The sequence below is a fragment of the Oncorhynchus masou genome, chromosome 22, assembly GCF_036934945.1.
Source record: "Oncorhynchus masou masou isolate Uvic2021 chromosome 22, UVic_Omas_1.1, whole genome shotgun sequence".
NCBI lineage: Eukaryota > Metazoa > Chordata > Actinopteri > Salmoniformes > Salmonidae > Oncorhynchus > Oncorhynchus masou.
The window spans coordinates 17,378,036-17,391,685 of record NC_088233.1 but is presented as its reverse complement, the minus strand read 5'-3'; the positions used below and the strand labels follow the sequence as shown (position 1 = coordinate 17,391,685).

The 13,650-nt window shown below is 42.3% G+C and overlaps 1 protein-coding gene across 12 annotated transcripts in view; it reads right to left on the bottom strand.

Moving 5' to 3' along the window:
* The window catches only part of ppfibp2b (PPFIA binding protein 2b), a 97,626-nt gene that overhangs the window by 62,990 nt on the left and 20,986 nt on the right, over positions 1–13,650 (bottom strand). For all 12 annotated transcript variants that reach the window (XR_010450890.1, XM_064929438.1, XM_064929439.1 and 9 more), the window contains exon 2: positions 9,752–9,846. Coding sequence is in view for 11 of the 12 variants with exons in the window: in XM_064929438.1 (XP_064785510.1) it covers positions 9,752–9,815 (64 nt within the window). In the remaining variant the exon portion in view is untranslated. The remainder of the gene's footprint in view (positions 1–9,751; positions 9,847–13,650) is intronic.

Here is a 13,650-nt window from a genome sequence, read left to right as displayed (position 1 = left end):
CAAATTATGGTGGGAAATAAGTAGTTGCAGTTCCCATACCAGGTAGTGATGCAACTGGTCAGGATGCTTTCGATGGTGCAGCTGTAGAACGTTTTGAGGATCTGGGGACCCATGCCAAATCTTTTCAGTCTCCTGAGGGGAATAGCGTTGTCATGACCTCTTCACGACTGTCTTGGTGTGTTTGGACCATGATAGATCATTGGTGATGCGGACACCAATGAACGTGAAACTCTCGACCCGCTCCACTACAGCCCCGTTGATGTTAATGAGGGCCTGTTCGGACTGCCTTTTTTTGTAGTCCATGATCAGCTCGTTAGTCTTGCTCACATTGTGGTGCGAGGATGTTGTCCTCGCACCACACTGCCAGTTCTCTCTCAGTAGTCTGTAATAGTTTGCAAGCCCTGCCATATCCGACGATCATCAGAGCTGGTGTCGTAGGATTCAATCTTAATCCTGCATTGACGCTTTGCTTGTTTGATGGTTTGTCTGAGGGCATAGCGGGATTTCTTATATGCGTACGGATTAGTGTCCCGCTCTTTGAAAGCAGCAGCTCTAGCCTTTAGCTCGATGCGGATGTTGCCTGTAATCCATGGCTTCTGGTTGGGATGTGTACATACGGCCACTGTGGAGACGATGTCGTCGATGCACTTATTGATGAAGCCGATGACAAAGGTGGTATACTCCTCAATGCCATTGGATGAATCCTGCAACTGTATCTTACGGAAGAAAAGAGCTTCTGGATATCAGGACAGCGATCACTCACCTCAGATTAGATGAAGATTTCTTCTTCAACAACAACAACAACAGCAACAACAAGCAGGACTCACACGATATTCTCCTAACACCCCACAGGGCAGACATCCCAATTATTTGCAATATTACTTGCTAACGTGCAATCATTGGACAATAAACTAGACGATGTAAGATCACGAATATCCTGCCAACGGGACATCAAAAACTGTAATATCCTATGCTTCTCTGAATCGTGGCTGAATGACGACATGGATATTCAGCTAGCGGGATACACGCTGCACCAGAAGGATAGAACAGCACACTCCGGTAAGATGGGGGGATGCATATTTGTAAACAACAGCTGGTGCACGAAATCTAAGGAAGTCTCTAGAAGGAAGTCGCTTTTGCTCGCCTGAAGTAGAGTATATTGTGATACACTGCAGGCCGTACTACTTGCCTAGAAAGTTCTCAGCTATACTTTTGTGGCTGTTTATTTACCACCACAGGGCAACTTAAATCAGTTCTACCAAATCTCTATCAACATGTTAAATGTGCAACCAGAGGGAAAACAATTCTAGATCACCTGTACTCCACACACAGAGACGCGTATAAAGCTCTCCCTCGCCCTCCATTTGGTAAATCCGACCACAACTCTATCCTCCTGATTCCTGCTTACAAGCAAAAATTAAAGCAGGAAGCACCAGTGACTCGGTCTACACAAAAAATAGTCAGATGAAGCAGATGCTAAACTACAGGACTGCTTTGCTATCACAGACTGGAACATGTTCCGGGATTCTTCCTATGACATTGAGGAATACACCACATCAGTCACTGGCTTTATAAATAAGTGCATTGAGGACGTTGTCCCCACAGTGACTGTACGTACATACCCCAACCAGAAGCCATGGATTACAGGCAACATTCACACTGAGCTAAAGGGCAGAGCTGCCATTTTCAAGGTGCAGAACTCTAACCTGGAAGCTTACAAGAAATCCTGCTAGGCCCTGCGATGAACCATCAAACAGGCAAAGCATCAATACAGGACTAAGATTGAATCATACTACACCGGCTCCGACGCTTGAAGGATGTGGCAGGGCTTGCAAACTATTACAGACTACAAAGGGAAGCACAGCCACAAGCTGCCCAGTGACACAAGCCTACCAGACGAGCTAAATCACTTCTATGCTTCCTTCGAGGCAAGCAACACTGAGGCATGCATGAGAGCATCAGCTGTTCTGGACGACTGTGTGATCACGCTCTCCGTAGCCGACGTGAGTAAGACCTTTAAACAGGTCAACATACACAAGGCTGCGGGGCCAGACGGATTACCAGGACGTGTTCTCCGGGCATGTGCTGACCAACTGGCAGGTGTCTTCACTGACATTTTCAACATGTCCCTGATTGAGTCTGTAATACCAACATGCTTCAAGCAGACCACCATAGTCCCTGTTCCCAAGACCACAATGGCAACCTGCCTAAATGACTACAGACCCGTAGCACTCACGTCCATAGCCATGAAGTGCTTTGCAAGGCTGGTAATGGCTCACATCAACACCATTATCCCATAAACCCTAGACCCACTCCAATTTGCATACCGCCCAAACAGATCCACAGATGATGCAATCTCTATTCAAATCAAATCAAATTGATTTATATAGCCCTTCGTACATCAGCTGATATCTCAAAGTGCTGTACAGAAACCCAGCCTAAAACCCCAAACAGCAAGCAATGCAAATGTAGAAGCACGGTGGCTAGGAAAAACTCCCTAGAAAGGCCAAAACCTAGGAAGAAACCTAGAGAGGAACCAGGCTATGTGGGGTGGCCAGTCCTCTTCTGGCTGTGCCGGGTGGAGATTATAACAGAACATGGCCAAGATGTTCAAATGTTCATAAATGACCAGCATGGTCCAATAATAATAAGGCAGAACAGTTGAAACTGGAGCAGCAGCACGGCCAGGTGGACTGGGGACAGCAAGGAGTCATCATGTCAGGTAGTCCTGAGGCAAGGTCCTAGGGCTCAGGTCCTCCGAGAGAGAGAAAGAAAGAGAGAAAGAGAGAATTAGAGAGAGCACACTTAAATTCACACAGGACACCGAATAGGACAGGAGAAGTACTCCAGATATAACAAACTGACCCTAGCCCCCGACACATAAACTACTGCAGCATAAATACTGGAGGCACTCCACACTGCCCTTTTCCACCTGGACAAAAGAAATACCCATGTGAGAATGCTGTTCATTGACTACAGCTCAGCGTTCAACACTATAGTACCCTCAAAGCTCATCACCAAGCTAAGGATCCTGGGACTAAACACCTTCCTCTGCAACTGGATCCTGGACTTCCTGACAGGCCACCCCCAGGTGGTGAGGGTAGGTAGCAACACATCTGCCACGCTGATCCTCAACACTGGAGCTCCCCAGGGGTGCGTGCTCAGTCCTCTCCTGTACTCCCTGTTCACCCACGACTGCATGGCCAGGAACGACTCCAACACCTTCATTAAGTTTGCTGACGACACAACAGTGGTGGTAGTTCTGATCATGACAACGACGAGACAGCCTATAGGGAGGAGGTCAGAAACCTGGCCGGGTGGGGCAATGATGCCTGCCATCCAGGACCTCTACACCAGGCGGTGTCAGAGGAAGGCCCTAAAAATTGTCAAAGACCCCAGCCACCCCAGTCATAGACTGTTCTCTCTACTACTGCATGGCAAGCGGTACCGGAGTGCCAAGTCTAGGACAAAAAGGCTTCTCAACAGTTTTTACCCCCAAGCCATAAGACTCCTGAACAGGTAACCAAATGGTTTCCCGGACTATTTGCGTTGTGTGCCTCCCCCAACCCCTCTTTTACGCTGCTGCTACTCTCTGTTTATCTTATATGCATAGTCACTTTAACTATACATTCATGTACATACTACCTAAATGGCCCGACCAACCAGTGCTCCCGCACATTGGCTAACCGGGCTATCTGCATTGTGTCCCACCACCCGCCAACCCCTCCTTTTACGCTTCTGCTACTCTCTGTTCATCATATAGGCATAGGCACGATACCTACATGTACATACTACCTCAATAAGACTGACTAACCGGTGTCTGTATATAGCCTTGTTACTCTTTTTTCAAATGTCTTTTTACTGTTGTTTTATTTATTTACACATACACGCATACATGCATATACTCATACACACACACACACACACACACACACACACACACACACACACACACACACACACACACACACACACACACACACACACACACACACACACACACACACACACACACACACACACACACACACACACACACACACACACACACACACACACACACACACACACACACACACACACACACACACACACACACCTTTTTTTCCTGCACCATTGGTTAGAGCCTGTCAGTAAGCATTTCACAGTAAGGTTTACACCTGTTGTATTCGGCGCACGTGACAAATAAACTTTGATTTGAATTGATAGAATTATGGTCAGATTTGCCAAATGGAGGGCGGGGGAGAGCTTTGTATGCATCTCTGTGTGTGGAGTAAAGGTCGTCTAGAGTTTTTTTTCCTCTGGTTGCACATGTGACATGCTGGTTAAAATTTGGTAAAACTGAATAAATTCAACCACATCTTTGTTTCATCACAAAACCAGAGAGCAACCTCTGTCTGGTGAAGTCCACAAAGCATAATGCATGTAACAAACATTAACATGACCTACAGCATGGTCAAGCAAGTTAATGTTTCCATCATTTTCAGACAACTACACAAATATTGATTTAGAACCATGTAGAGTTACCACAAGTCAGGAGCTGCCGCCACTAAAACAGGAGCTGCCTCCACTAAAACAGGAGCTGCCGCCACTAAAACAGGAGCTGCCTCCACTAAAACAGGAGCTGCCGCCACTATTCCAGCACCATTTCAACTTTGAGGTTTCAACATCATCAAATCACCTATGCTTAGTCTAATACAGTGACAACTAAAATATACCAAAAACAATAAGCTAAATATCATGTGGCTGTCCATTCTTCCAGTGGGGATTTTAGCATGTAAATCTTGGAGGGGCAAAAAAAGAAAAAAGTGGATTGCATGCCAGCAAAGCCACAACACAACACTAAACAATACATTCATTTCACTATAACTGTGACAAACGGTGCCCCCAAACTGTTAGGGCCTTCATAAAGCTGTCCAAACAGCAGTCCCAACATCTTACCTCTGCTACACCTGGATATCAGTGGAGCCTTGTCTGGCAGCAAAACAGTTAATTCAGCCTCATTTACTGCCTTTAAAAAAACATATTTGATATGTCTGACATGCTTAAACAAATGTGGTTTCTAATGACAATTGAGATGTACAAACTATGGTATAAGGGGACTACAATTGGATAAGAAGCAATCCGTAATTTCGATTAAGTCATTAATGAGCGAGCTAGGATGGAAGTAGTCAATATAACGATTTGTTCAGCACTTTTGAAAGCAACAGCATTCAGAACATGGGCCGTTCTTACCGTGTTCTCCCTGTACACCTAGTCAGAACCATAGGATAAATAATGGGGGCATATAAGCAGACAATGAAAGCTCTTACAATATTCAATGATTACATTTCTCTAAAACAGGTTATATGCTACATGTGCACCACCAAGTCAGAACAGCAGGCGAAATTAAGAGGGGTAAATAGACCAAATTATTAGGGTGAGGCACATGGGCTACTAACATCTCACTACACAATATACACTTCGTATTACTTTCTTAGCTACAGTATACATATCTTCATGGCATATTACATAATTTACGCAGCAGTATTAGAATACATTTTTGTACTCACCTTGTCGTGCTGAACTCACTTAAACAGGAAGGTGGTGCGCCGGTCCTTATGATGACGTCATTGATCTTCAGGTCGTAGCTCTACAAAGAGGCCTGATTTACAATTCCGAGTTGGATGTGCGTTCAAAACGTATTTTCCCAGTCGGAGCACATTTATTCCCGAAGTCTCAGTTGTCTTGAACTCGCTGAAGTCAAGTTTTCGCAGTTCCAAGTTAACAGTTATTTTGAATGCGGCTCAAATCATGCTTCACTGACAGCATTGGCAATGTTGGATGTTTATCATTTTAAACTTGGAACAGAGCCCCTTAATCCCAGATTTGGGACCACACAGCCACTGATTCCTTCCAAACCACTCATTGTTGAATTTGTGATTCCCAACTTGCTGTGTAATGTTTATGTCCAATGGCCGATGAGCACCGATACGTTTTATCTGTCATTTATCTTCATTATTTCTCTTCATATGACAAGGATTAAAAAGGATTTGCCAGTAGATTGTCGACTTGATTTATGATGATGACTGATAGCTTTTGAAAGTATGATGTTGACATGTCCAATCAAAGCAACTGTACATATAACATAATGTGACGTAATTTTATCTGTGGCCAATGACCTTGAGCCTTCTTGGATGGGCACTTCTAATGTAACTCTATGGCAGCACCCAAAGTGCTAGAATTTTCGAGGTCTACCTTTAGACTTGGCGGTGACGTAGTGTCCCCATGAGTGACAGAACACTGAGCCAATCACTGTCTTGCCCCATTACCACAGAAAGCACTGAAACACCTGCAATTTGGAGCTGCCTTACTCAATAAAACAAAAGAGACCATGTTTATAGGCGGCTTAATTAACTCAATTATATATATATATATATATATATATATATATATATATATATATATATATATATATATATATATATATATATATATATATATATATATATTTTACATTGTTTGCAAACTGATATGTGACACATGAAATACAGAAAGACAACTGATAACCGAATATAATTTGTCTTATTTTTTTCTTAGTACATTTTTTGGGGAAGTCTGGCTTCTCTTGACATCCATGAATACATGCCACTGCTGAACAGTAGGCTACAATTCCCTTGACTACAACACCTCTTCTGCCAGTCACATTCTGTTAAAGGTCCCCAAAGCACACACATCCCTGGGTCACTCCTCTTTTCAGTTCGCTGCAGCTAGCGAATGGAACGAGCTGCAACAAACACTCAAACTGGACAGTTTTCTCTCAATCTATTCATTCAATGACTCAATCATGAACACTCTTACTGACAGTTGTGGCTGCTTTGTGTGATGTATTGTTGTCTCTACCCTCTTGACCTTTGTGCTGTTGACTTTGCCCAAGAATGTTTGTACCATGTTCTGTGCTGCTACCATGTTGTGTTGCTACCATGTTGTTATGTCGTATTGTCATGTGTTGCTGCCTTGCTATGTTGTTGTCTTATGTCTCTCTTCATGTAGTGTTGTGTTGTCTCTTGTCGTGATGTGTGTTTTCTCCTATATTTATAGTGTATTTATATATATTTTTTAATCCCAGTCCCTCTCCCCACAGGAGGCCTTTTGCTTTTTGGGAGGCCGTCATTGTAAATAAGAATTCGTTCTTAACTGGCTTGCCTAGTTAAATAAAGGTTAAATAGAATAAAACAAATTTTTAAAAACGTGCCAAAGGCCTATTTGAAGTCGCCATCTTGTGACTGTCGATTTTGTATAGCGTCTCACAATCATCACATATATCATAGCCGCGGGACTTCCATCATGCTCTTTTACCACTTCACCAAATCTTTCCCTAACATTACATTTCTGGCCCTCCCTTCTCTTTATTTTCAACTCTCCTTTCACAGCTTTTCTCTTATTGAATTAAACTCCAACCGTTTAGGCTTACGCAGTAATGCCCGATAGCCTAGAATGATGAAATAAAAACCTCAATGTAGCCCATAGATAGAAATACATTTTATAGGCATTTTTTTTCCCTCTTTCTCTTTCTTTTCCTCTCCCCTTTTTCCTCTCATCCACACAATATTTCATGATCATAAACCCACCCTAAACCCGCCCACCCCGTGAATATAACGGCGGGGACAGCGGGTTATGAGTCAACCCACGCATCACTAATACAGAAGGCTAAGTCAAACTCTGTGGTCAATTCCAACGGCTGTCAGAGTGGCATGTCTTTCACTCTCCACAGAGACTGATGTAGCATTGAGTTGTTCTGTTGATCCGTTTAGTCACAAACTGGCATGTTGAGCTTCATCCCCCACAGTCTATTTAGATGACCGACTGCATTAAACATGAACCCTTTATTAGTTCAATCATGTTGGCAATAGCTGAGCTTGCTGCAGGGAGCTCAGCCCAACCCCATACAAATTATTGCCCCTTATTTAACAGCCACACACACATACAAATGGATGTGGGCACATGCCCCCACACACACAGACACACGCCCACACACACTATCCATGTTTGACTGTGCCTTCCACCACACTAATACTGCATAGATTCCCTAAATAGGACTCATAGTGTACATGCAAGAAAGAAGAAAATGCCATTAAAACACACTCATATTTTGGGAGAACATCATAACTGAGCAGACTGTTCTAATTTCACCTGTAAATAAGCCAAAAACATGATTTTCCTTTTAAAAAAATGATATTTCCTAACTGTGAGGTGGAAATAAAACTCTGAAATTGTGAAAATTATGATAATGCCCTTTTTGGATAAAGCGTCTGCTAAATGGAATATATTATCACATTATCACAGTGTGTATCATGTTAATGTTTTATCTGACCGTGTGGCTTAGTCTTGTGGGTCTAGTATTCTGTTCATGGGGACCACAGAATGCAGGCTAATGTAGCCTACATGTTGTATATATGGGAAAAATAACATTTTGCTACTATTTACTAAATTGTAAATACTAATTACAATATTAAATACTAATTACAATATTTTCTAAAACAAGTAAATGTAATAATCTAATCTGATGTTTAGAATTTTACTTAAAAAGTAAGACTTCAAGAGATGGATTTCAATGGAATCGGAAATGCATTCCGTCTAACGTGTTACAAACCCATCTTAGTTCAAGTCTATGGAGTCTATAGTAAACAGTCTGAGGGAACTGTCCAGGCCCCCAGTGTCCAGTCTAGAGTGGGAAGTCACGAGCTCTGCTGGTCTATTACCGCGTAGCAACCTAGTGGTGCCAAAAGCTCTGGTCTGCCGTTGAAAGCCTACGAAAATGATGATCGTCAGAACGGCCCAAAACTTTTGGGCTCTAAAATGTGTTTGTTATGATCAGTTTAATCCCCACTGTAAATTCTTTAAAAGTTTGCTACAAATCGAGGTATTTAATTAAATAGTGATTAATTCTGACAAGAACATTTGTCATCACACAGGACCATGTGCTGACATAGACCAATCATTGGCCGGTAGGCTACGAGGGCGGAGGCTCTCTCAGGCAGGATGAAAACAACTACATCGACCATGATCCTTTGCTAGTTTCGGCCACTTTCACCATGATCCTTTTTTTTGTGCCATTCAGACCCATTCAGCAATATGACCCATTTCAAATTCAATATGATCCACTTCATGCACTATCGGGAGTGTTCCATGGGAACACGTGGATGACGTCAGCGCTAGAGACTATCTACTGGTTTGAATGTCTATGGAATTGTTACAGAACAGGAGATTTGTGGAACCTTAATTAGGCAGGATGGGCTCGTGGTAATGATTAAGTGGAATGGTTTTAAATTCCATATGCTCTATTCCAGACATTATTATGAGCCGTCCTCCCCTCAGCAGCCCCCCGTGTGTCACAGGCAGGGCTGATCTGATGTTTTATTCAGGACCTAATTTCTTTACAGAGTAGCCTTGCTTAGTCTGCTCCGTTTCTCAGCTTTTACCTATCTGGCAGTGGCATGGTGTGTTTCAAGCCCACACACGCCAGCAGTTAAACCGGTTTGATATAAGGTATGTCACTTGAACCAATCACTGTGTACAACGACAGTATAATGAGGCAAGGACCTTTCTTTCAAAAGAAGTGAACTAGTTTCTCAAGTTTGCTTTATATTCCAAATTGACGTCAGAGTCGTGTGAAAATACACAGATCTTTTCAATGGTGAATCAAAAAACCATAATAAACTGTGGGAGAATGTATTAGATGTAGTAGGAAGAGACAATTAATCACTTTTACCTGCGATGATGTCATCCATTTGCTCCAAGGCCGCCTCCAACATGTGACTTGCATCTGAGGCCATGGCGACAGACTACTGCATCAGCCTTAGTGTCCTGGAGGGAAATATAAACACTGTTACATTTTAAGAAAGAGGAATTCTAAATGTAATATAATTTAGCATTGAAAACTTTGTACAGTAAACATTAGTTAGAAAATATATGTCATATGGTACAAATTAGCCACATATAAATAAACACCTGAACGGAGAACGGAGTACTGCTGTGATATATTCTCTATTGAAATGGTATCAGATACAGTATGTCCTTGTAACGTGCTGGTTCCTAGGCATACATTGCAATATGATCCCATTGGCTAGGCCTGGTACAGAGACTACTGGTATATTCTCTGGGTCATCCCTATCAATAGGACAGAGCATGGCTCTGTACAGCGGACCCCTGTTCTAATGAGGCCTCCAAACCACCCAGCAGGGTCTCCTCCCTCTGTCATCCTGCCTTACAACCATCAGCATCTACCCTCTTAAACAGAGAGAACAGTCCGTCCCTTGCCTAACCCCCCAGGTTACGGGATCTAAACACACTGTGAATGTCTTCCTTCTTTCAGCTGTTGATAGAGCTGATGGTTGGTGGTGTTGGGGTATATCTCCATTCCACTCAACCATCACTGAGTTGGCAGACATTCACAAGGACCCAGGTCTGTTTTCATTACGGCTCAAAAGGGATCAGAGTGAAGCGTGACGGATAAGTTGATTGCTGTGCCAAGAAATAAATCTGTCTCACACATCAACCTATGATGAGTTCCAAAGATCAAAGACAATACCAGCATCTTGAACTTTGACTGCTTAAGTCTTTCATTCCCACCAACTAACTCCAATTTGTAAGTCGCTCTGGATAAGAGCGTCTGCTAAATGACTTAAATGTATGTAAATGTAACTCTGTACTATCTATCATATGCCATAATGGAAAAATAGCTATTCAAATAATCTTCTCTGGAAAAATAATTAGATGTGACCATTGACTGTGATGCGTTGAGGACATAGCGACAGGCCTCTGTGACAAAAGGCAAATGTAGATGCCGGAATGGCAGGCAGGGACAGGCAGGCAGTGCTTTGAAAGGAGCCAGGCGTCAACAGTGTTAATTATGTGGCTGTTCAGATTCAGCTGGACACGGCTGAGGGTGATGGCTCCATTCATTCAGAGCCTCTGTAGTACTGACAGCTCCTCTGTGTAACAGCATCACAGTGGGCAGCAGACACTGCTATTCTAATAACTGGCCTGATCATACAAACCCAATTAAAGCCTGCAGTAAAGGCCATGAAGAGATCAGGGTACTGCAGTGCACTAATGGACATGCCAAAGAGAATAATACAGTATACTGTCTGCTTCTGTACAATCTAATGTAGCTCGAAGACACAACCTTGGTAGAGCTATTGCCCTGCATTAGGATACTATTGTTGGAGTGTATCAAGTCCATTAGAACAAACTGTAACAAAAGAACAGTGAAGTGGCAAACAAATGAGAGCTTCATTATGATATTAGAACATAAGATATGCTATCTGTAATAAACCTATAACTTCCAGATATTCAAAATCATAGCGAAACTACCTACTACTTATTTATCATTATTATTCATAGTTTATGTAGAAACAGACACGCCTTATTCTCACAGTTTCCCAGTAAAAAACAACTGCCAGCAAAACAAACTTGATCACCCTGTTGTTGCAGGAAATGTCCTGCATAGCTGAAATGCAAACATGGCAGGCTTCTAAAGTTTGTAATTTCCATTTTAACATTTCAGAATTGATTTAACCTAACAGAAAATATATCAACCCCTACAAAAATGCCCATTATATATAATACACACAATAATTCACATTCCCTGTCGCTGAAGGACTATTTTCCTTCTGTGAGAAACTGGTCAAATTAAGATCCTGCATCTGAACAACCTGTCATGACAGCAGTTTGTTATAAGAACTACATTTTATGCCCGGTCTTAAAGAGTTCTTGCTGTGCAAAGCATTGAGGTGGTACTTTGCAGACACAAATATGACTAATATATAGCCAAGCAAACAGACACATCAATAACCTTACAGCACTTAAAGCCTTCTATTTAGTTTGGCCCCAGTGTCACTAGTCAGCCATCACAGGCATTCTTACCACAGAAAAGAGGAGTAGGCTGAGTGTGTTTGAAGAGGATAACATTAGCTAGCAGTGCTCAGGATGTCCCTTTGTCTTCCCATTTCATCCTCTGCCCCTGACAGTGCAGTCGAGCAGTCTCTCACAATAATGTTCTACCGGTCAGCACCTTTCTCCGCCGCAAGGTGTATTTTCAATTCAAACACCTGGGCCTGCTCCTCGATGGATAAGCCATGGACTCGACAGAGAGTGAAATCTAGCCCAGTGCCGTCAAAGCAAATTTCTGTCAAAAACTCAACATTTCAGCTATAGCCAACTTTCACAATGCAGAAAACAGCAGGTTTAGAATGTGTTGCTGTCTGGAAAAGACATAAAGGACTTTTAAACTACTCCACAGACCACATCAAATGCTACATAACCTGGAAGTTCCGTGCTGAGCCAAATTGAGCTGCCGGGCATTTATGTGGTGTGCTAAAAACCTCTGAAGGTTAAAACAACAAACCTCTCCTATCCTGAAGCACAAACCCCATAAACAAACTGAATCCGAGCTGGTTTGGATAATCATATATTACCTTAACAAGTAACATCTGTAGCCTAAATAGAATCATATCTGTGTTATGCTGTTGAAATTATTAAATCTAGGCAACAAAAAATATTTACAAGAATACGATATGAAGATTGAATCATCCCTCGCCACTGTCTTTAGAAACTTGTGAACTGTAACTCGATAACGTTCTCAAATCTTAAGATGTTCTTGGTCTGTACAAATAAATATACAAATCCACTGCACCTGTGTATAGTCCGTACAATGCCAAACCGCTGTGTCTGCTAGGTCATTGCAGCCCTATTCTGTCCTGCTGCTCGTTCAGTGACTTTCATAAGTGCATTTCTGAGCCACCCACAGTTTGGAGAATCACCAAGCAGCCGAGTGCTTCTGCTGCTATCAGTAAAATGATTAGTGACATCTGAAAACATCACATGCCGAACAGTGTCCTAAGTACATTACAGATATCCAGCTCTGTATCTGGTTTCTGCACATTTTCCATTTGGAGAACTTTGATAAGCACTGCATGGGACCTGCTTAAAAAGGGAGAGACAGTAACTTGCCTCTAAGGGCCAAAAATTATTCTAAACATTCCTATAAGGGAGAAGGTCTGAACTTCTAAACAGTGCTTTGCAATTTCCATGCCTTTACTTTATAATCCTGACAAAATGTATGACAGATTATTTACAGTTGATTTCCCTCCAGTCCTATCAAAGGACTATAAAAAGTAGATTCGCCAAGCTTCCAGCTTGATAAAAAGAAGCAGCGTTTAATACTGGTCAGATCCTCATGGCCCACTATCTGTCCCCTGCAAGGGACTTAATGCTGTTGTAATTAGAGTGTGGACCTGAGGCGTTCCTTCACGCTGGCCAGGAAATAGCTGATTCTGGCTGAGCACTTGGGACTGGAGGGATGCTCTATCTCAGCCAGCGCTATCATCACCATGTGTTGTCTAATGTACTGCTGCCATTCCAAAGTCTCTGGGAGATTACAACAACAACATATGATGCCTGTAAGATCATTAATAATTGTATTAACACAGTGATAATGAAGTTTGTTCATTATCAGTATAAAAATGTAAGGAGGTTTTTTAATGTATTAAAATGCTGTTCACCTGCTACATGCAGTACAGATGTCAATGGAATGGAGGCCTAATGATTACCAAGAAAGTTTCCACCTCAATACAAAGTCCAACTGAGAAAATACAAATACTTGTATGA